Source organism: Bos taurus, chromosome 28, assembly GCF_002263795.3.
Source record: "Bos taurus isolate L1 Dominette 01449 registration number 42190680 breed Hereford chromosome 28, ARS-UCD2.0, whole genome shotgun sequence".
NCBI lineage: Eukaryota > Metazoa > Chordata > Mammalia > Artiodactyla > Bovidae > Bos > Bos taurus.
Window position 1 is genome coordinate 29,482,902 of NC_037355.1, and position 24,874 is coordinate 29,507,775.

Sequence of the window (24,874 nt, forward strand, 5' to 3'; positions counted from 1 at the left end):
CTTTTCACTTTCATGCATTGGAGAAGGAAATGGCAACCCACTCCAGTGTTCTTGACTGGAGAATCCCAGGGACGGAGGAGCCTGGTGGGCTGCTGTCTGTGGGGTTGCACAGAGTCGGACACGACTGAAGCAACTTAGCAGCAGCAGCCATATGGCAACCTCCTCTCACTCAAAAGAAGCCCAATCATAGATCATGTTCTCTTCTAATAGCCCCACATTCCTATGCCCTGCCTTATCACCAACCCCGCCACTCATATCTCCCCGTAATTCTTTCCCAACACACCACCCCATGCCCAGAACTCTAGAACCTGAGGTGGCTACCTGAGAAGCAGACACTGAGTTGGCTTCATGGAGACTGTGCTCCATTTCTGCTGTTGGGGTCTTTGAGAGACCAAGGCCAGGGGCTGAGTGCAACCTCCTCCCTACACCATCTGCAGAGCCTGAGGAGGAAAACAAACATAAGTTGAACCCATCTCTTCTCCCAGAGTCTGCACTCAGCCTGCAACACAAAACTCTGGAGTTTTTGCTTCATTAAATAACAAATATTCATCTCTGAATTCAATGGAGGATGGATTCCTAGAATGTAGAAACAGGAGTTTCAGAATATGGATAGCTTCCCATAGGCCATAGGGATCTCAAATACAGGCCCTAGAGAAGGGGCTCTGTGGACACATAGCTAAATAGTAAATATAATCAGCTTTGCTGCTGTCAGATTTGGGTCCAAGACTTATAATAGATATAGAGGAAATTACCTGACACAGTAATTCTCTAGAGCATCTGCGATGACAAGGGAAATGTTGTCTCCAGTCTAGTTAGGAAATTATCATAGTAATCATATATTAAACCATCTCATTTTACAAAACAGGAAAATAAGTTCCAGAGTCTGACAAGTAGTAAGTAGTTTAACCAGGATTAAAACTCAAGTCTTTGGATGTTCACTTCCAATTATATACTATGAGCAGGAGCTCTTCAACATTTTATATGTGTAGTGTGGTCTTTTATTTCCTCATTAGCATCTCTCTAATCACTTACATTCTAAACAAATTCTAAATGTTTATCTCTTCCTAAAAATCTTGTGAGACTGTAAAGAGATGAGCTGCTCCAAACTGGATATGTGACTCCCAAGGGGCTTGCTCCAATACAACTAATTAAGCCTTCTGAAAGCGCACACACCCTTGACCTACATTTGATATATATGTCTATTGCCAATTCACATCTTGATTTGATATTTTGATTCTAATATGTATACCTAGCTAAAGCATGATATTGCTGATACTAAGCTAAAAGGCCAATTATTTTTAATATTTTCTTGTGCTTAAATGCAGTGGTTCCAATACTACCTCTGATTCATCTAGAACTTTTTGAAAATACAGCTTTGTGTATCTCTCCACGGACATACTAAATCAGAATCTTTCTGGTTAGAGCCTGGGAATATTTATTTTTAAGAGATTTCCATAAAGAATGTGGGAGAATAGCCTTAAACATTGTTAGAGGAAATGTGAAATATTATAGTCTTCCTAATAAGCAATCTAGAGATAACCATTAAGATTGAAAATAGATTTACCCTCTTACCCTCTTGAGAATAAGAAGCAAAAATATCAGTTTATTGTGGCATTGTTTGACTAATAACTAGAAATAAAGTAATGCCTATCCACAGCAGAATGGCTAAATACTTTATAGTATCCTCAATATCAAATACTGTTCAGCCACTAAAAAAAAAAAAAAAAAAAGAATTTAATTAAACTAGATGACTTAGAGGAATTTTCAAATATTTTCAAGTATTGAGTTAAAAGAAATCTGTAAAATAATCCCCAACAAAAAGACATGATATATATATATATACATCTGCATAGGATTACATGAACAGAAAAATACAGATATATGCACAGTAGATTATTGTCTGAGAAGGCTGAGGGCAGGGGTAAACAGTAGGGACTGATTTAAGGAAAGGAAAGAGAAATTTTCTATAATAAAAACATCAGGCATGTTATGATCCCATTTATATGAAACTATTCCTCTTTTTTTTTTTTTTTTTTAAGCCATTTCTTCAGTGACTGTGATGGGCAGCCAGATTTAAGAATTATAGTTGTAATGGTTAGAGTTTGCTCAGTTGCTCAGTCGTGTACGACTCTCTGTGTCCCCACGGATTGTAGCCCACCAGGCTCCTCTATCCATGGGATTCTCCGGTCAAGAATACTGGAGGGGGTTGTCATTTCCTCCTCTAGGAGATCTTCCCAACCCAGGGATCAAACCCCTGTCTCCTGTGTCTCTTGCACTGGCAGGCGGATTCTTTACCACTGAGCCACCTGGGAAGCCCAGGAGCACACTGATAAGGCAAGGTGAGCTTTTTGACTAAGAACGGCTCCATGTTATTCATGGCCAAGCCCTGATAAAATCCTTCATCAGACTGAACTCCTTACTTGCCTTCTGCTTCACTGATATATAAAGAACTGTTGGACAGAACCTGGATCCGCTTATTCGCAGACACTTTTGCTTCATTTTTCAACCAAGTGACCTTAATAGGAACTTCTCCATGAGCCTGGCAATCTAAGAATCTAGAATTTGGAATTGCTCTAATCAAATGATTCCCATCTAGCGAACGAGGTAGCCACTGGAATCTCCTGAAGAGACTAAACACTGATTCCTTTAAAGACATTTAAACAGAGGTGAAGGTGGCCTCCGTAAGGGGTACTGTTGAGGGCACTTCTGGCTTTGATAGAAAGCAGAATTAAGGTGCCCCTTCATGGATCACAGCCTTGTCATAGTGAAGGGGCCTGCGTAATAACACAATGAAGCTATGAGCCATGCTGTGCAGGGCGACCCAAGACGGACAGGTCATAGTGGAGAGTTCTGATAAAACGTGGTCCACAGGAGGAGGCAATGGCAAACCACTCCAGTATTCTTGCCTCTGTTGCTGCTGCTGCTGCTGCTAAGTCGCTTCAGTCGTGTCAGACTCTGTGCGACCCCACAGACAGCAGCCCACCAGGCTCTGCCATCCCTGGGATTCTCCAGGCAAGAACACTGGAGTGGGTTGCCATTTCCTTCTCCAATGCATGAAAGTGAAAAGTGAAGTCACTCAGTCGTGTCTGACTCTTCGCGACCCCATGGACTGGAGCCTACCAGCCTTCTCCGTCCATGGGATTTTCTGGGAAGAGTACTGGAGTGGGTTGCCATAGCCTTCTCCGATTCTTGCCTCTAGAACCCCACGAACGGCATGAGAAGGCAAAAAGATTATGAAACCGGAAGATGAGCCTTCCAGGTCAGAAGGTGTCCAATAAGGTACTGGGAAGGAGCAGAGAGAAAGCTCCAGAAAGAATGAAGAGGCTGGGCCAAAGCCGGAATGACACTCAGTTGTGGGTGTGTCTGGTAGTGAAAAGTTGTAAAGTCTAATGCTGTCAAGAACAATATTGCAAAAGAACCTGGACTATTAGGTCCATGAATCAAGGTAAACTGGATGTGGTCAAGCAGGAGATAGCAAGAGTAAACATCGACATCTTAGAAATCAGTGAACTAAAATGGAAAGGAATGGACAAATTTAATTCAGATGACCATTGTATCTACTATTGTGAGCAAGAATCCCTTAGAAGAAATGGAGTAGCCCTCATAGTCAACAAAAGAGACCAAAAAGCAGTTCTTGGGTGCAATCTCAAAAACGACAGAATGATCTCAGTTCATTTCAAGGCATATCATTCAACATCATAGTAATCAAAGTCTATGCCCAACCACTAATGCCGAAGAAGGTGAAGTTGAACAGTTCTGTCAAGACCTACAAGACCTTCTAGCACTAACACCAAAAGGATGTCCTTTACATCACAGGGGATTGGAATGCAAAAGTAGGAAGTCAAACGATACCTGGAAGACCAGGCAAGTTTGGCCATGGAATACAAAATGAACCAGGCCAAAGGCTAACAGAGTTCTGTCAGGAGAAGCATTGGTCATAACAAACACTCTTCCAACAATACAAGAGATGACTCTACACATGGATATCACCAGATGGTCAATATCAAAATCAGATTGATTGTAATTCTTTGCAGCTATAGATGGAGAAGCTCTATATAGTCAGCAAAAATAAGACCTGGAGTTGACTGTGCCTCACATCACAAGCTCCTTACTGCAAAATTCAGACTTAACCTGAACAAACTAGGGAAAACCACTAGGCCATTCAGGTATGACCTAAAGCAAATCCCTTATGGTTATAAAGTAGAGGTGATAAACAGATTCGAGGGCTTAGATCTAGCAGACAGAGTGCCTGAAGAACTATGGACGGAGGTTCATAACACTGTATAGGAGGCAGTGACCAAAATCATCCTAAATAAAAAGAAATTCAAGAAGGCTAAGTGGTTGTCTGAGGAGGCTTTACAAATAGCTGAGAAACGAGCAGCGAAAGGCAAGGGAGAAAGGGAAAGATATACCCAACTGAAGGCAGAGTTCCAGAGAACAGCAAGGAGAGATAAGAAGGACTTCTTAAAAGAACAGTGCAAAGAAATAGAGGAAAACAATAGAATGGAAAAGACTACAGATCTTCTCCAGAAAACTGGAGATACCAAGGGAACATTTCATGCAAAGATGGGCAAAATAAAGGACAGAATGGCAAGGACCTAAAAGAAGCAGAAGAGATTAAGAAGAGCTAGCAAGAATACACAGAAGAACCATACAAAAGAAGTCTTAATGACCCGGATAACCACGATAGTGTGGTTACTTACCTAGAGCCAGACATTCTGGAGTGTGAAGTCAAGTGGGCCTTAGGAAGCATTACTATGAACAAAGCTAGAGGAGGTGACAGAATTCCAGTTGAGCTATTTAAAATGCTAAAAGATGATTCTGTTAAAGTGCAATACTCAATATGTCAGCAAATTTGGTAAACTCAGCAGTGGCTACAGGACTGGAAAAGGTCAGTTTTCATCCCAGTTCCAAAGAAGGGCAAAGCCAAAGATTGTTCAAACTACCATACAATCATGCTCATTTCACATGCTGGAAAGGTAACACTCAAAATCCTTCAAGCTAGGCTTCAGTAGCTTGTGAACTAAGAACTTCCGGATGTACAAGCTGGATTTAGAAAAGGCAGAGGAACCAGAGATCAAATTGTCAACATCTGTTGGATCATAGAAAAAGCAAGGGAATTTCAAAAGAAAATCTGCTTCATTGACTACACTAAAGCCTTTTAACCGTGTAGATCACAACAGACTATGGAAAATTCTTAAAGAGGTGTAAATACCAGAACATGTTACTTCTCTCCTGAGAAACCTGTGTGTGGGTCAAGAAGCAACAGTTAGAACCGGACATGGAACAACCGACTGACTCAAAATTGGGAAAGGAGTACATCAAGGCTGTATATTGTCACCCTGCTTATTATAACTTATATGCAGAGTACCTCATGTGAAATGCCAAGCTGGATGAATCACAGGCTGGAATCAAGATTGCTGGGAGAAATACCAACAACCTCAGATACGCCGATGATACCACTTTAATGGCAGAAAGTGAAGAGGAACTGAGAGCTTCTTGATGAGGTTGAAAGAAGAGTGGAAAAGCTGGCTTAAAACTCAACATTCAGTATGGCAAAATCAATACAGTATTGTAAACTAATTAGCTTTTAATTAAAATAAATAAATTTAAATTTAAAAAAATTAAAACCTTCTGCACAACAAAGGAAACTATAAGCAAGGTGAAAAGACAGCCTTCAGAATGGGAGAAAATAATAGCAAATGAAGCAACTGACAAACAACTAATCTCAAAAATATACAGGCAACTCCTGCAGAAAAATAAATGACCCAATCAAAAAATGGGCCAAAGAACTAAACAGACATATCTCCAAAAAAGACATACAGATGGCTAACACACACATGAAAAGATGCTCAACATCACTCATTATCAGAGAAATGCAAATCAAAACCACAATGAGGTACCATTTCACGCCAGTCAGAATGGGTGCGATCCAAAAGTCTATAAGCAATAAATGCTGGAGAGGGTGTGGAGAAAAGGGAACCCTCTTACACTATTGCTGGGAATGCAAACAAGTACAGCCACTATGGAGAACAGTGTGGAGATTCCTTAAAAAACTGGAAATAGAACTGCCTTATGACCCAGCAATCTCACTGCTGGGCATACAGACCGAGGAAACCAGAATTGAAAGAGACATGTGTACCCCAATGTTCATCACAGCACTGTTTACAATAGCCAGGACATGGAAGCAACCTAGATGTCCATCAGCAGACAAATGGATAAGAAAGCTGTGGTATATATATACAATGGACTATTACGCAGCCATTAAAAAGAATACATTTGAATCAGTTCAAATCCGTTATAATGAGGTGGATGAAACTGGAGCCTACTATACAGAGTGAAGTAAGCCAGAAAGAAAAACACCAATACGGTATACTAACACATATATATGGAATTTAGAAAGTTGGTAATGATAATCCTGTATGCGAGACAGCAAAAGAGACACAGATGTATAGAACAGTCTTTTGGACTCTGTGGGAGAGGGAGAGGGTGGGATGATTTGGGAGAATGGCATTGAAACATGTATATTATCATATATGAAACGAATCACCAATCTAGGTTCAACGCATGATACAGGATGCTTGGGGCTGGTGCATGGGATGACCCAGAGGGATGGTATGGGGAGGGAGGAGGGAGGCGGGTTCAGGATGGGGAACATGTGTACACCTGTGGCAGATTTATGTTGATGTATGGCAAAACTAATACAACATTGTAAAGTAATTAGCCTCCAATTAAAATAAATAAATTTATATTAAAAAAAAACTCAACATTCAGAAAACTAAGATCATGGCATCTGGTTCCATCACTTAATGGCAAACAGATGGGGAAAAAGTGAAAACAGTGATAGATTTTATTCTCTTGGGCTCCAAAACCACTGGAGATGGTGACTGCAGCCACAAAATTAAAAGACATTAGGTCCTTGGAAGGAAAGCTATGACAAACCTAGAGAGTGTATTAAAAAGCAGAGACATCACTTTGCAGACAAAGGTCTGTCTAGTCAAAGCTATGGCTTTTCCATTAGTCATATATGGATGTGAGAGTTGGACCATAAAGAAGGCTGAGCACCAAAGAATTGATGCTTTCAAATTGTGGTGTCGGAGAACACTCTTGAGAGTCCCTTGGATAGCAAGGAGACTAAACCAGTCAATCCTAAAGGAGATCAGTCCTGAATGTTCATTGGAAGGACTGATGCTGGAGCTGAAGCTTCAATACTTTGGCCACCTGATGTGAAGAGCAGACTCATTAGAAAAGACCTTGATGCTGGGAAAGATTGAAGGCAGGAGAAGGGGACGACAGAGGATGAGATGGTTGGATGGCATCACCATTACTGAACATGGGTTTGAGTAAACTCTGGGAGATAGTGAAGGACAGGGAAGCCTGGCATTCTGCAGTGCATTGGTTGCAAAGAGTCAGACAGAACTTAGAGACTGAACAACTGTGAAAAGACATTTGTGGGAAAACTAGAAAAAAAATGAATACTGGCTAGTTACTATATTATATAATTTCTACTATATTATATTAAGAAATTATTGTTAATTTTTTAGGTATAATAGTATCATAGTTCTGCTTTTAAAGGGGGGCTTCCCTGGTGGCTCGGTGGTGAAGAATTCGTCTGCCATTGCAGGGGACACAGATTCACTCTCTGATCCAGGAAGATCCCACATACTACGGAGCAACTAACCCCGTGCACCACAACAATTGAGCCTGTGCCCTAGAGCCTGGGACCCGCAACCACTGAACCCTGCTCACCCTATAGCTCACACGCTGTAACAAGAGTAGTTACCACAATGAGAAACCTGGGCACTGCAACTAAAGAAAAGCCCCTGCAGCAACAAAGACCCAGCATAGGCAAAAAAAAGAAGGAAAAAAAAAAAAAATTCCAGTGGGGAAGGGAAAGGGGAAGAGGGCTGCTAAATCAAAATAAGCCACATGTTGATAATTGGCCAAGATAATCACCATGGAAGTTAGTGATAAGTACAAAGGGGGTGATCATAATACTTTATTGTTGTTTTTCAGTCGCTCAGTGGTGTCCGACTCTTTGCAACCCCATGGACTGCAGCACACCAGGCTTTCCTGTCCTTCACAATCTCCCAGGGCTTGCTGAAACTCATGTCCATTGAGTTGGTTATGTTATCCAACCATCTCATCCTCTGTCATCCCCTCTTCCTCCTGCCTTCAATCTTTCCCAGCATCAGGGTCTTTTCTAATAAATCTGTTTTTTGCATCAGGTGGCCTAAGTATTGGAGTTTTAGCTTCAGCATCAGTCCTTCCAATAAACACCCAGGACTGATCTCCTTTAGGATGGACTGGTTGGATCTCCTTGCAGTCCAAGGGACCCTCAAGAGTCTTCTCCAACACCACAGTTCAAAAGCATCAATTCTTTGGCGTTCAGCTTTCTTCACAGTCCAACTCTCACATTCATACATGACCACTGGAAAAACCATAACCTTGACTAGACAGATTAGAGGTTTACTGACACCTTTTTAGGGTACTGAAAAACACTTTAAAACTGATTGTGGTGAAGGGTGGATGACTATGAATATACTAAAAAACCATTGAACTGTATACTTTAAATAGGTGAGCTGTCCACTATGTAAATTATATATCAATAAAGCTTTTTTTAAAGTAGTAAGTCAGAGAAAGACAAAAAACATACAATCACACTTAGATGTGGGGGTCTTATAAGAATTAAACTCATAGAAACAGAATACAATGATAGTTGCCAAGAGCTAGGGGTTAGGGGAAATATAGAGATACTGGTCAAAGGGTACACATTTCCAATTATAAGATGAATAAGTTCTGAGAATCCTAATGGATAGCATGGTGACTATAGTTAACTATGTTGTGTTATTATATACCTGAAAGTTGCTAAGATGGTAGATCTTAATTAAATATTGTCACCACACACACACACACAACAGTAATTAGGTATGGTGATGGTTTTGTTCACTATCTTTATTGTGGTAACCACTTTGCAACATATACATGTATCAACCATCACACTGTATACTTTAAACTTACAGTGTTACTTATCAACTATAGATATAAATCTGGAGGTAATTTGGTGCTTAATAAATGCTTTCAAATAAAAGAGGGCTCCCCTAAAATATATTCTATCATATATGGACCCTAACCAGCATTTTCCTTCTCGATTGCCTTCCTTCATCTACTTCTCAATTTATTCCACTGATCTCTTCTTTATTTTGTCATGTTAGTTCTGAAAGACTCGATTGAAAAGAGACTAACCAAAATACAGCGTACTTTGGTTTGACAAGTTACTTTCAGGACTGATTCACCAAATGGATTTTAAAAATGTTTTCTTTCACTACCAAGTACAAATTAAAGGTTGGTAGGTATGCTTTCATACTGCCTTCAGAAGTATAATCCTCCTGAGTTTATCAGTATGTATCAAGAGATTTTTTTAAAGTTTACAACTTTCAACTAGTTATTATCCTTCTAAAAGCTTATTCTAAGGAGTTTATCAGAAATGTGGCCAAACTCTTAAGTATAAAGATACTTATCACAGTGCTATATTACCAAAAAATTGGAAGTATTCAACCAAAGTAGAGTGGTTGACTATATTATGGTACATTGATGTGAAGCATATGATAGTCATTAAAAGTAGTTTTTTCCAAAGGGAAAATGCTTATGGATATAAGAAAATCATGGGACTAAACTGTATCCATATTTTACAATGATTCTACTTTCGGTAAAAACAATACAAATACATATATAGTATATATACATAAAAAACAAAACCAGCAGCAACATGGCTGGACCTATAGATTATATTCAGTGAAGTAAATCAGAGAAAGACAAATATACATCACTTACACGTGAAATCAAAAAAGATGATACAAATGAACTTATTTATAAAACGGAAATTGACTCACAGACATAGAAACCAAACTTATGGTTATCAAAGAGGAAAGAGGGGAAGGGATAAACTGGGAGTTTGGGATTAACATATATATACTATTCAAGCTGGTTTTAGAAAAGGCAGAGGAACCAGAGATCAAATTGCCAACATCCGCTGGATCATCGAAAAAGCAAGAGAGTTCCAGAAAAACATCTATTTCTGCTTTATTGACTATGCCAAAGCCTCTGACTGTGTGGATCACAATAAACTGTGGAAAGTTCTGAAAGAGATGGGAATACCAGATGACCTGATCTGCCTCTTGAGAAACCTATATGCAGGTCAGGAAGCAACAGTTAGAACTGGACATGGACTGGATGCTTGGGGCTGGTGCACTGGGACGACCCAGAGGGATGGTATGGGGAGGGAGGAGGGAGGAGGGTTCAGGATGGGGAACACATGTATACCTGTGGCGGATTCATTTTGATATTTGGCAAAACTAATACAATTATGTAAAGTTTAAAAATAAAATAAAATTTTAAAAAATTAAAAAAAAAAAAAAAAAAGAACTGGACATGGAACAACAGACTGGTTCCAAATAGGAAAAGGAATACGTCAAGGCTGTATATCATCACCCTGCTTATTTAACTTAAATGCAGAGTACATCATGAGAAACGCTGGGCTGGAAGAAGCACAAGCTGGAATCAAGACTTCTGGGAGAAATATCAATAACCTCAGATATGCAGATGACACCACCCTTATGGCAGAAAGTGAAGAGGAATTCAAAAGCCTCTTGATGAAAGTGAAAGAGGACAGTGAAAAAGTTGGCTTAAAGCTCAGCATTCAGAAAACGAAGATCATGGCACCTGGTCCCATCACTTCATGGGAAATAGATGAGGAAACAGTGGAAACACTGTCAGACTTTATTTTTCTGGGCTCCAAAATCACTGCAGATGGTGATTACAGCCATGGAATTAAAAGACACTTACTCCTTGGAAGGAAAGTTATGACCAACCTAGATGGCATATTGAAAAGCAGAGACATTATTACTTTGTCAACAAAGGTCCGTCTAGTCAAGGCTATGGTTTTTCCAGTGGTCATGTATGGATGTGAGAGTTGGACTGTGAAGAAAGCTGAGCGCCGAAGAACTGATGGTTTTGAACTGTGGTGTTGGAGAAGACTCTTGAGAGTCCCTTGGACTGCAAGAGATCCAACCAGTCCATTCTGAAGGGGATCAGTCCTGGGATTTCTTTGGAAGGAATGATGCTAAAGCTGAAACTCCAGTACTTTGGCCACCTCATGCGAAGAGTTGACTCATTGGAAAAGACTCTGATGCTGGGAGGGATTGGGGGCAGGAGGAGAAGGGGACGACAGAGGATGAGATGGCTGGATGGCATCACTGACTCGATGGACGTGAGTCTGAGTGAACTCTGGGAGTTGGTGATGGACAGGGAGGCCTGGCGTGCTGCGATTCATGGGGTCGCGAAGAGTCGGACATGACTCAGCAACTGAACTGAACTGAACTGATACAGAAAATACATAAACAAGGACCTATTGCATAGCACAGGTAATAGTCAATATTTTGTAATAGCCCATACTGGAAAAAATATGAAAAACAATACACACACACACACACACACATATATATATATTAACGTACATATGTATACAATGGCTCAGCAGTAAAGAATCAGCCTGCAGTGTAGGAGAAGCAGGTTTCATTACTGGGTCAGGAGGATCCCCTGGAGGAGGAAATGGCAACTCACTCCAGTATTCTTGTCTGAAAAATTCCATGGACAGGGGAGCTTGACGGGCTATAGTCCAAGGAGTCACAAAGAGTTGGACATAACTAAGCAAGCATGCATATATATATATATATATACACGCATACATACATTATATATATTAATATATGAACTGAATCACTTTGCTGTATACTATATATCTAAAACTAATACAACTCTGTAAATCAACCATACTTCAATTTTTTAAAAAAAAGTGTATCAACCAGGGCTGGAACACAACCCAAAGCCAGAAGTAAACTCATGAAATTACTGAGTGGGATTATCAATTTTTCCTACTTTCAGTTTAGTTCAGTTCAGTTCAGTCGCTCACTCGTGTCCAACTCTTTGTGACCCCATGAATCGCAGCACGCTAGGCCTCCCTGTCCATCACCAACTCCTGGAGTTCACTCAGACTCACGTCCATCGAGTCAGTGATGCCATCCAGCCATCTCATCCTCTGTCGTCCCCTTCTCCTCCTGCCCCCAATCCCTCCCAGCATCAGAGTCTTTCCCAATGAGTCAACTCTTCTAGTGAGGTGGCCAAAGTATTGGAGCTTCAGCTTTACCATCATTCCTTCCAAAGAAATCCCAGGACTGATCCCCTTCAGAATGGACTGGTTGGATCTCTTGCAGTCCAAGGGACTCTCAAGAGTCTTCTCCAACACCACAGTTCAAAAGCATCAATTCTTCGGTGCTCAGCTTTCTTCACAGTCCAACTCTCACATCCATACATGACTACTGGAAAAACCATAGCCTTGACTAGACGGACCTTTGTTGGCAAAGTAATGTCTCTGCTTTTCAATATGCCATCTAGGTTGGTCATAACTTTCCTTCCAAGGAGTAAGTGTCTTTTAATTCCATGGCTGCAATCACCATCCGCAGTGATTTAAATAAAGTCTGACACTGTTTCCACTGTTTCCTCATCTATTTCCCATGAAGTGATGGGACCAGATGCCATGATCTTCATTTTCTGAATGCTGAGCTTTAAGCCAACTTTTTCACTGTCCTCTTTCACTTCCATCAAGAAGCTTTTTAGTTCCTCTTCACTTTCTGCCTTAAGGGTGTTGTCATCTGCATATCTGAGGTTATTGATATTTCTCTTGGCAATCTTGATTCCCATCTTGTGCTTCTTCCAGCCCAGCATTTCTCATGATGTACTCTGCATTTAAGTTAAATAAGCAGGGTGATGATATACAGCCTTGATGTACTCCTTTTCCTATTTGGAACCAGTTTGTTGTTCCATGTCCAGTTCTAACTGTTGCTTCCTGACCTGCATGTAGGTTTCTCAAGAGGTAGGTCAGGTGGTCTGGTATTCCCATCTCTTTCAGAACTTTCCACAGTTTATTGTGATCCACACAGTCAGAGGCTTTGGCATAGTCAATAAAGCAGAAATAGATGTTTTTCTGGAACTCTCTTGCTTTTTCCATGATCCAGCCTGTAGAGTTGCAAAGAGTTGGACACACTGAAGCGACTTAGCATGCACCCCAAATAGCAACAATTTTTTTTTTTTTTACTATAGATACTTTTGAAAATATATACAAAGTCTTTTTCAAAAGTATCTATAGTAAAAAAAAAAAAATTGTTGCTATTTGGGGTGCATGCTAAGTCGCTTCAGTGTGTCCAACTCTTTGCAACTCTACAGACTGTAGCCGGCCAGTCTCCTCTGTTCATGAGATTCTCCACCTAAGAATACTGGAGTGGGTTGCCATGCCCTCTTCCAGGGGATCTTCCTGACCCAGGGATTGAACCCATGTCTCTTACATCTCCTGCCTTGGCAGGAGGGTTCTTTACCACTAGCGCTACCTGGGAAGCCCACTGTTTGGGTTAACATATGGACTTTTTGTTTTGTTTGTACTATAATGTTTGACATTCAATTGCTTAGTTCAATTTTAGTCACAGTATATTTTTTATATGTGTTTCTTATTCTTAAAACACTTCACATTTGTATATTCTTTCTCTGTTACATTAGACAGGATCTAACTGAGGCAAACTCCAACTTTTCCTTTTTCTTTAGAATCTTCCCATACTGCTCTGTCCTATGTATCTAAGGATCATAAAAATGTTATTGCAAAGTCTAGAGTGAAGATCCTAAGAAAAACATATTTTAATATCAAATCTTATATTTATGTGGTGACCCCCACTCTGACACTACTGGAAACATAGAAGATTCTGAATAAACACTTGTTTGGCTGTAATTAAATGTTGGTTGGCAGCATGCAAAGAATCTATACCACCTGAACTGAAGATACATTTCTCTAAATCAATTTCACAGAATCATACGTATCATTTTAAGAGTTGCAAAGTATCTTTAAAAGAAAATCACTGAACCAATTTTCTTATAGGTAAAATCTTAGATATTAAATGACTTATCCAAATTTATACTGACAGTTAATGATGGAGACAGGATGATAGTTCAGGCTTTGGAGTTCTTAAGTACATCAATCCTAAATTATAAATATCCTTTATGTCTTCAGTTTATAGAACTATGTGCATGCTTTGCATTTAACATTAGACTTCACTCTTCACACAATATAATCTCACAAAGAGTCAGTAAACAGGTACCCTACAAGCTTACCTCCTTGAAAATTCTAAACCTGGTAGTTCCAGAATGGATGAGGGAAGGTCTTGATATAACTGGTTCAGTACAATCTGGAAATGCTACACTGGAGACCTGGCTCAGTGTGGACATCCTTGTGGCAAGCTGGATCTTGCCATCAGTTCAGTTCCTAAGCCATTGAAGGATGACTTACCCACTCAGCCTCCCCTGTCTCATGCTGAATCACTCTCAAAGGCCCAAGAACCACTCCTTAGCATATATACTGCAGCCGCCCTGGACATACAGTCATTGGTCTCTTTCTTTAGAAGGAGGGAACTAGCCTGTGAGTGATGATTCTGCCCCCATCTCTTCTCTAGCCAGGAAAATGTCTAGCTCTTATCATGAAGTCGTTATAAATAAAGTCAGAAATTCTGCTGCTGCCACCTAAGCTGAGGATATTATTTAGATAGAACACCATCCCCCCTTCTGATCTTATCCTCCTGCCTTCAGCTTTTCTGTGTCCCCCACACCTCCTGCCCCTGGTTGCATTCTTACCTGTTTGGCTCAGCGGGTTCCAGGCTACTTCCTGCTGCCCACATCCAGAACAGCCAGATTGGGAAACCTGAAGACTGGCTTGGTAGAGAGACTCCAATTCTGAGGTCTCCTGCTCTGTGTCCTGGTTCCAATGTGGATGCAAAATGATGTGGTTTCTTTCTGGATAGGTTACACAGGTATGGGAATCATGAGGGGAGGACTTCATTCCTGGCCCAGGGACCCCATGTTTAAGCTGAGAATCACAGAGCCTTGTGACATTCACCCAAGAATCCGAAGGCAAGGAAGTGCCCGAGTCGACGCTGCTGCCCAGCTCCTTAGGCCCAGCATCTCTCACTTGAGACGGTTTCCCGTGGTGAATACCTGACTCTGCCAACCGGGGCTGTCCTCCCCTAGAAGCTTCACCATTAGGCGGCCCAGAGTTCGTGGCAAGAGAAGGATGATTAGCAGGCTCTTCCCAGGAAGGCAGTTTGTTCCTACCATCCAAAGAGGGTTGTTGTTTTGCCCAAGACCAGTGGCCTTTCCCTTGACTCTGTGGGAAAGGAGGCTTACAGTCGGAAGGTGGAGAGTCCTTCCTTAGACTGTTTGGCAAACTTCTATCCTGGGCACCTGTACCATCCCTGGTGGAGGCTCCGTGCATCCTCTGGAACTGCTCTGCCAAAGAGCGGACAAGCCCCTTGGTGGTAGGAAACTCTGGCATAGAGGGCTCCTCGCTGCCTCGATCCATATTTGAAGTCAATGGAATTTTGAAGTTTTGGGTTTGGAGGCATTGGTTAGTTTTCTGTACAGTATTAGAGGAGTGAAGCACAGATGAGGAAGGAGCAGGTTTTACGGGGTGGCAGGCCCTGTACAGAGAAAGGCTAGGCTGAGCTGCTGAATTTGAAGGACCACAGCCTAGACTGTGTGCCTCTCCTCTCTCAGAGGTGGCTATTATTCCAATTGGCTGTGGCCAAGGCATCACCTGGGATGAGTCAGCAGGATCCCTCTTTTCTCGGAATAGCTGTTCTCGATCAGTGTCTCTTCCTTCTCGTTGGGGGGACCTGGCGCAGCTGCTGCTTTCACCCCTGCAGCTTTGCAGCTCATCCTCTGATTCCCAACCATGATGAGAACTCTTCTCAGGTCTCCCTGGTGTTTTAGGTAAGCCCTGCCTGTGGAACACAGAGGGGTCAATACTGTCCACCTCAACAGAAGTAAGAAGGTTCGAGGCAGACCCACTGGGGGAATTGTGCTGTGGAGCAGACAGGGCGGATGACTCTGGGAATAATGGCGAGTGTGGCTCATGGCAGGAAGCAGGTGAGTAAATGAAAGTACTGGCCCCAAACTCCGTATTCGTGTAGGGTTCCAGTTGGGCCTCCTGGCTTAACAATACTTGGAGCGGGATAGGCTGTTCACTGAAATAAATAAAGAGAGCCAGTCATAAGCTGTCTTAATTGACAAGATTACTTACAAAAAGAACTGTTCATCTGGTTCCCATTTCTAGCTATTCACAGAGGGAATGTGAAAAGAAATAGAAAGACAAGCATAAGTAGAGTCAACAGATTGGAGGTTCACAAGAGAAGGCATGTGGTCAGCTCATACCCAAGTAATGGGTAATATTAATTCTCTTTATTAAATATCCTCATCAAAGTTGTACACAGTAATAGTAAGCAAAGCTCTTGCCAATATTCTTCATTACCTGTAAAGTCCCATTCCAATCATCCTCTACTTAAAAATTCAAAACCAAAAATTTCTAGTCCCACATGCAGATGACAAGAAAAGGTAAGCAAAGCCTAGAGATCACTCATACCTAGGGTCCTGAGAGGCAGATCAGCCAAAAGAACCAGAAGGCCATATTTACAGAGTACAGGATGACTTGGGCTCCTGGCATTAATAGAAAGATCAACCATTTCAAGTGTATTCTTATAATCTGGATTTGATCGTGTTTATTCACTGAGACGCTTCCCCAGAGTAACAAATGGTGACTCTCTTGAGATCTGGGAGTGGGAGTAGGGATTAAATGCATTTAATTGGTTTCTTACTAATTGTTTTATATTTCTGATCTGAAAATCTCATTAGAAGCACTTAGATATAACCTTAATTACTCACATATATCAAGTGGCCTTAAGATTTCTGAAAAGAGTTTAGCTCCCTCAATTGCTTACATTCAAATATATCTCTGATCAGATTCTCAAATCAGCATTCAACTAGTAGAGTAAACAATAGGAGAAAAGAAGAAAATGGAAGATCCTAGCTAGGAGCATTAAATTTCAATGATAATATACTATAAACTTTTGTGGATATATTAATTCTATTACCCTTATAACACTGTGAAGAATATATTACTTATAAGGGAAACCTAATGGAGTCCAAAAGACCTGGATTTGAAATTCCATGCTTCTACCACTTACTAACTGAGTAATCCTGGGTATCATACTTAGTTAATCCTCTCTGAGCCTGAGTTTCCTTATTTATAAACCATTGCTAAATAGTAATCCCTGTCTCCTAAGGTTATTGCGAGATAGGTAAAATAAAACATGAAAGTATTTATTTACCTTACTGCCTGGGCAAATATTCAAAAAATGTTAGCTTCCTTTATAACACTTATATTCTGAAAACTACTCAGGCTTATTAACAGCCAACATTAATTCTTACTTAATTCCATCTATTCTAAGTAACAGCCAGTTTCAAGGGCTAAAATGTGGGAACTATACTAATGACCATGGGGACTTTTTTCCTATTCCTGACCACAGGGAAGTAAAACAAAGGGAATCTTCGTGTCTCCTCGCAACCGTTCAGTCAGAGCAAGGAAGACTGCTTTCTCTGCTTCCTTAAGGGACAGGAGACACTGAAATCCGCAAATAAATCACATGGTTTCTACTGCAAAGTGAAATGCAACTCAGATTGCCATGTCTAAGATCATAACATGTACCAATTTAATAATCATGCTGTTACACAAGTCCAGAGACAAACTCACCCACAGGAAATACGGACAAGTGGCCTATTTATGATGCTCTACTTTCTGTATCTTTCTAGGAACTGTTAAGAGAAGGACCAGCAGTGGGATGAGCTTTTCTTTGTATATCTGACCTGAGAGAAGAAATCTTTTCAGAGGACTCTTCTCTCTCCCTGGAGTCGCCAAGACAATGAGAGCTGGCTATGGAGCACCCAAGGTCACTTCCTCCCCTGGCGTCCATAAACTACAGTGGTTCCCAGGCACTACCTTGTTGGCTGAGGAAGGGCTCCTCCCTGTGAGGGGAGGCAGGTTGAGGGCTGCGACGGCGGCTGAGATGATTGCTGCTGCTGCATGCGATCCTGCAGGCTCCGTGCTTTTCGAATACTGATTTGCAACTTCTTATCGACTAGGGCTCTGCTGTGCGTGCTAGAGCTGGCACCATGCAGGGCAAGTCTTAGTTTAGCTAAAATGCAAAAGAAAATATAGCAGAAACAGAACACAAAAATACAAACAAAAATAAAAAATAAAATTCAACCAAAAATGAGCAAAGTTAGGCAGTAAAACTGAAAATATGCAGCAGAACTACAAGGCATGGACCATGCATATGGTATCCAGGGCACAGAGCTGCCTCTGGCTGTAAGGAACATTCATGGAAGCCATGGAGGCCAAACAGGTTAATTCAAATTTAAAAATCAAACAAACAGAAAGCTAAACTAAAATGAGTCAAGAAGATAAATTGGTGCTTCCATCTCAGATGTTACCACTCTCATTGTCCTTTGCAACTGACCTGTCCAATTCTGGTCTCCATTCTCTGCTCCCAACTCCCCCTTCCTGACAGCCAACAGCAGAACTAAGATCCAAACCTGCATCTGTCTTTATAGAACACAGCTTCTTGTGGGTTATATTTAAGAACCAGATACAAATTCTTAGTCCCTTGCTGTAACCCTATGGTGCAGCATACCAGGAAGGCAGGGGAGAAACATAAAGAATCAAATATGCGGTAAGAAGTCACAGGCCTAGGAAGTCACAGCCAATTTATTCATTTCTTCCTGCCCTAAGCTCCACCACGCTAGTCAGTAACTAGCGCCAAGAGCAGACTAACCTCGCCTCTGAGACCTAACTTTATTTGGGGATTAGAAGATAGGTATGGCTGGATAGTTCATTTGTAGACTCCCGCTGAGATTTTTCCAGTAAATATCCACAGGCCACAGTGACAGTGCCCAGCACATTTAGGAATCTGAAAGGAAAAGATAGCTAAAGGGCCTCAGTTTTGGGGAGTGAGAGTAACGAAACCTAAAAGCTCTTTTTATCCTATCTGAGTGAATTACTATCATGAAGTTAGTCAAAAGTGCCATAGCCATAGCGGTTAGAGTTACTTACAGATAGCTTCGTTACAGAGAGCCAAAGCGGCAGCACAGTCTCCCTTCTGCTCCAGATGCAGCGACTCTTCAAACACTGAATCTGCCTCTTGCAGGGACCTCTCAAAGCCGTCACTCCTCCCTGAAAGGGCCAGCACTTTTCATTTTCATAACAACCTGTTCCAACTTTTCATATGTACTGTTGTTTCCCTTCGGTGCACATAAATCCTCAGTGCTGAGCGTCTGGTACACCTTTACTCCAACTGACCATTGCTAATAAGAATTCCCTGAAACTTGTAGGACATCCACTTTTCTTTGCCTTAACTGAGACCTTACCAAAGCCATGAAAGACGGGCATGTCATTGCCCACCACATATTTCAACTCCAAGACCTCTTAGGATGGCCCTCAAGAAAGAACAAAGTACTGTCTATAATAGAAGGGTGGGTTCTTCTGCCTGGAAATGACCTGCTTCCCCACAAAAGTGTAACAAGATACATCTTGGCAGTGTGTGTCCAGAACCCCAGATCTCCCCTGAGACCTCCACTGCTGTGTTAAGGCAAAGTGGCTTCATGACTCTGTGGACAGCCATGTGTAACACTTCTTTCCTGTACTAATTCGTAGTCCTCTCTATACCACCCGCACCTGGAAAATCAGTACTCCTCTTGGGCACAGGTGTTCTACAGTTCCTAACTTCAATACATCTACCAAGTCAGTGGAACCATCTTTGTTCTTGGTTTGCACACACATACCTTTCATTAGCACAGCTAAGTATTTACTTCTATCCTGCCCTTGCTCACCAAACCTACCACAAAAGAGTCACCTTCCCACACAGTGACCATGAAATGTTGCCTTCTCCCCAAAAGTGAATATGTGCCAAAGCAGGTACAGGAGTCGAAGAGCAGTGCCAGATAAAAAGTGACAAACTACTGCAAGTGTAAATCCTCAGGTTTATGTATCCCACTGCCTTTTCCTCACTCATAACCATAAATCAGTAGTCAGCTGTAATGTAACTTCATCTGTGATTGGAATTAATGGTGAGTTTCACAAGCTCACAAGGAAAAAAAAATCATATTATTTCTCCCATAATATCCCCATCCTCCATTAAACTCCAGCTGGGCATGGTAAGAAAAGCTCTTCCATACCCCTATCATTCACTCCCTAACTCACTAATAACTTTTGGAGAATAATGGGAAGACAGTGGAAGTAGCATTTGGGTTCTACTCCACCTCTAGAGTTATGGTTCCTGGGGTAGGGGGTACACAGGCTTGAAATTTTCTCATTATATCTGAAATCAACTGAATCTATGCAACCTTTATAATCAGAGGTGGTGGCTACAGCAATTAAAAAATGTTCTCTACAGAGACATAGGAAAACTACAGCTGGCCAATCATTGTACTAAATTTTAATTCTTATCCTCCCGAATTCTTAGCACCCCATTCCTTGCTCTTCCAGGAGATGCTAAACCAAAACATCTGGAGCACTGATAGTGAAATACAACCAGAGGGACCCATTCTCAACTCTGACGTACTACCCAACTGACAGAGCGGGGAGAAGGGCAAGGGAGGAAGATGACAAGACCCCTCTTTCAGAAGCAACATAAACCTGAGACCCCAATGTGATACAGCTTAAGGAAAAAAAATCAGAAAAAGCTATCTAAGTAGAGGGATATCTAAGAAATTAGGAAAGGTAAGCTAATTTGGAGACAAATACAATATTCTGGGAAGTGTAAGGCAACAATGGCCTTGAATCAAAAGACAGTAGAATTAGAGGAGAAAAGGGGCCCCCCAAAAAGCCCAGGAAGTTTCTCTGAGTGTTGATAAGAAGAAAGAAGTGAGCAAGAGAAAGCAGCCACCCAAAAGAGCCCAGGCTCCTGCTCTTTACACTGCTTTAGCACAATCTGCTGTATCTGGCTGGAGGTTCTGAACAGTAAATTTATTTCATAGACAAACAGAGATATAGATTTCAGGGCCTATTTAAAATAGACACCTCAGCCTTTTTAAACTCTTATTTTGAAGGCTAGTCTCTGCTGGTGTAAAATGACATCTTAAAGCAATCGAAGAAAAAAACAGTAACTAATCTGGGGCAGCCAGAGCAGCTGAAATAAAGGCCAGGACAACTGTGTGAGATTGGAAAGTGAACCATCAGAGGATGAAAAGGCAGTCAGCCTCTTGTTCTTAGAACCTCCTTGGTAGATCCACTTTCCTGAAGCTCCAGGTAGGAAATCTCAAGGGCATTTTTCTGCTGAGCAAGAATTCCCCTCACAGTCAGTGAGGTTCACTCATTGCCTTTTTCTGCTGTTTCTGAACTGTCAGTAGTTTAATTTACACCTTCTATAGCTGCTCATCAGAAATACTTTCCATGAACAATATACTATCTCCAATCTACAAGCTTTTAACAGGCCCCAAATCAGCGCCTGTCTCTAACCAACTGGCTTGTTGCCTCCTACTTTAGTTCTCACTGAAATGGCTAAATTAAGATAAAATAAAACTCTGCTAAAGAAAAGACAGAATTTATGAGCTCAAATACCTTTTTCCTTCCCCCTCTCTCTGTCCCCATCACCCACAACCTAATGCTCACAACAATTACCCTGATTCTGCAGTTCATCCAAGTCCATGAAGCGGCTGGGATGAGGGTTAAACCCTTTAGCTGCCTCTAATTCCTTCTCTCGTTTCCTTCGAAGTTCCTGTTCCTGTGCCCTTCTGGCCACTTCTTCCTGCAATTCATCCAGTTCAGTTTTGGAAGATATCTCCCCACCTGGAATACAAGCAAGGGAGAAGAGAAACCGCCACTCTCCCATAACCAAGACTAAGCACCTGCTATGTTCACGGTCACCACACTGCTTTTTCTTTGGAACTCTTGGCTTCAGTTTGGAATGCAAATTTGGACAGTGTTTGCCATATCAGATTCAGGATGAGGCCTGGGGCATGAATAATAGTAATAAGAGTGGTGTTTATTGAGCACTTTATAACAAAAATAACAACACGGCAACATTTGTGGAGCGTTTACTACGCGACAGGCATAGTTGCAAGCGCTTTTGCCTGTATTATTTCATGTAATTCTCTCAACAATATGTGAGGTAGATACTATTATTGCCCACATTTTAAGAATGAAGAAACTGAGTCACAAAGACAATAAATAACTTCCCCCAAATAACAAAGATGGCAAATGGTAAAGCTGAATTAAAGTCAAATAGCTTAAATTCATAATCCAAGCTTTTAACTATTAAGGAGCATTCTCTACTGCCACTGATTCACCAGGAAGTTTCAAGCAAGTCAATTTCTCTCCCTTAATTTCCACCACCTTCCAAATGAGTTTGTAAAATATCCATGGTAGTAAACCTGAATTTTATCAGTGTTCATAGATGGAATCAAATAGATCTAAAAGGATAACCACGATATATTAAGTGAAAAGCCAAGTGACATAATAATATCTATAGTATAACTTTCTTTTATTTATTTTCAAATGGTAGTAATAAATTTATTTAGGGGTTCCCAGGTGGGTCAGTGCTAAAGAAGCCACCTGCCAATGCAGGAGACGTGGGTTCGATCCCTGGGTCAAAAAGATCCCCTGGAGAAGGAAATGGCAATCCACTCCAGTATTCTTGCCTGGGAAATTCCATGGCCAGAGGAGCCTAGTGGGCTATAGTCCATGGGGTCGCAAAAGAGTTGGACACAACTTAGCAACTAAACAACAACTACAATAAACTTATCATTATACTTGTACATAGAATACAAAGCATAGAAAGAGATGTAGAAAGATATATACCATAATGGTAACACTGGTTCCTTCAAACTCAAGAGGCACAGGGCAGGTTACCAAACTGTTGGACTTGTGTTAACCTCTGTAATTTTTTAAAAGGGTGATCAGTCACCAGATAAAAAAAATAGAGTTTACAAGGAGGATGGTAGTGTAGTGTAGTATATAAGGAATTTATTCTAACTCCTTGCCAAATATCTTTTACAAGTTGAGGAATCCAGTTGGTGAGTTCTATACAGCTAGTCTAGAATTAGGGCTATCAGTGAAGTCATAAGATTCAGTCTTTAGTGTGCTGAAAAGCTACTGGCTGTTAAAAGAGAAGGGAGAACAGGCTAAAGTAAGAGCACAGGTATCTCAAAACTATGTTAGTCAATATGAGACAAAATGTGGGAAATAAACTAAACCTATAATTTCATTAGGAAGAATAAATTTCTTCCATGGGTTTCTAACTGTAACCTACTCTAGCCCAGAATTTCAGAGATTATCTGCCCCTACATGCATTGTTCTGCTTTGCCAGATGTTAGCAGTCCATGCCCGTCACTCATACCTGAAAGAGTTCAGACCTTTTTATTTCTGCTGCATATCACACTTCCAGCCACCTCTAGGAACGTTCCGTGGTCATTAAGAGAACTGGCTGTCAAACCAGTAAAGTTCCTGGTCTCATCTCTATAGTTTTCCGTGTAGCATTCTGTCCTCATCTCCCTAGTGAGCTGGCCACAAATCTATATTCAGATGTTCATTAAATCAGACCATAATTAAACTTCTGCCCACACATGCGACTCCCGATTCATCTAACATACCAGAAAAAAAGGGGGATGATGAAACACATCTTTCATAGAAGGTTGATTTCTAAGTTAGACAAGTGGATCCCAGAAATCCTCAGCTGACTAAACAATACTGAATACATATTATCTTCCCTCAAAAATCACAAAAAGTCTCCATCTTGGGGAGACTATACAGTTGTTACCTCGATTTTCTGCTCTAAGTAGGGATCTATTTATTTTGCTTATTTGAATATGCACTCTAAGTATATATGTGTGTTGTGAGAAGAATGTAAATAGGATATAAAATCTATGACTACCTCAAATCTCTATGCTTGGTGTATGATGCCTAAAATTCCAATATTCCTTTATCTTTAAGCTTTGACTTGTGAAAATACTAGCTTCTCTTAAAGAAAGCACATTTTCAGGCATTTCCAGTCACATACATCTAGTGTGAAAGAGTCAGATCATCCCTTTAGAGCTTCTTTGGAGAAGGAGGGACACAGGCACGTTCAAGAAGGAAAAACCAAGCAGGGATACTAGGCAGGAGAGAGAGGCAGGGGTAAGGGTAGCTCTGACCTGCTCATTTCCCAATTTTGTCTATAGTCTACATGTCCCCCTTGTTATCTCAATTCAGAGAAATAAACAATAAAAAGTCCATTCCCAAGAGGATGCCTCTACACCGAGGAAAGCCCCAGGACGTATTCTTCTGAGGAAAGCAGGTGCTCCTGACACTGTTCACCGTGTTTCTGTTCCTTCTTGCTTCCACCAGAAGGAAAGGAGCACGCAAGTGAGCTGTGACAGAACAACAGCGAAAAAGATAAACCTGGAGAGACAGCGGATCGATCGCCTTCACGTTCACGTCCTGGTGAAACAAAGTGCAACTGCCCTCTCATTTCAAATGTGCTCAGGTTAGGCTGTTTTCCAGACAGGACTAGCAGTGAAATCCAGCTCTCCAAACCCAGTGTCCCTCCACTTACCTGAAAGGGGCTGGTTCTTCATCCAGCCACTCCTGGACACGGCAGAGTCTGCCTCCAGGATGCTGCTGCTGTGAGACTTAGGGATGTGACGCCAGGAAGGGGCCAATCCTGCTGACCTCTTAGCACTTGGATCCCTTCAAAACAGAAACCAGAGGCGAGGGAAAGCATCAGAACGCTGGTAAACAGCAATAGTCATAGGACCAAATTCCCTCCAAAAGCAACAACAAAACCCCAAAGCACCAAACTAACATTAAAATATCTGCTAAACTATTTCTGAATATCTAAACACCCATTCGTTCCCCCATCTTATCGCACCTCATTCACGTTTTGTGTGTGTCTGGCACAAAATTTCTTTAATG

General features: G+C 41.3%; 1 protein-coding gene across 15 annotated transcripts in view; it reads right to left on the reverse strand.

Moving 5' to 3' along the window:
* Positions 1-24,874, reverse strand: part of USP54 (ubiquitin specific peptidase 54) — a 131,206-nt gene that overhangs the window by 7,066 nt on the left and 99,266 nt on the right. For 11 of the 15 annotated variants that reach the window (XM_005226500.4, XM_059882676.1, XM_005226501.5 and 8 more), the window contains 6 exons: positions 24,516-24,649; positions 21,605-21,772; positions 19,040-19,159; positions 17,927-18,122; positions 14,731-16,118; positions 322-440 (listed from right to left, as the gene is read on the reverse strand). In XM_005226500.4, the coding sequence (XP_005226557.2) occupies positions 322-440; positions 14,731-16,118; positions 17,927-18,122; positions 19,040-19,159; positions 21,605-21,772; positions 24,516-24,649 (2,125 nt within the window). The remainder of the gene's footprint in view (positions 1-321; positions 441-14,730; positions 16,119-17,926; positions 18,123-19,039; positions 19,160-21,604; positions 21,773-24,515; positions 24,650-24,874) is intronic. The other 4 variants (XM_059882674.1, XM_059882678.1, XM_059882675.1 and 1 more) reach the window with 3 other exon arrangements.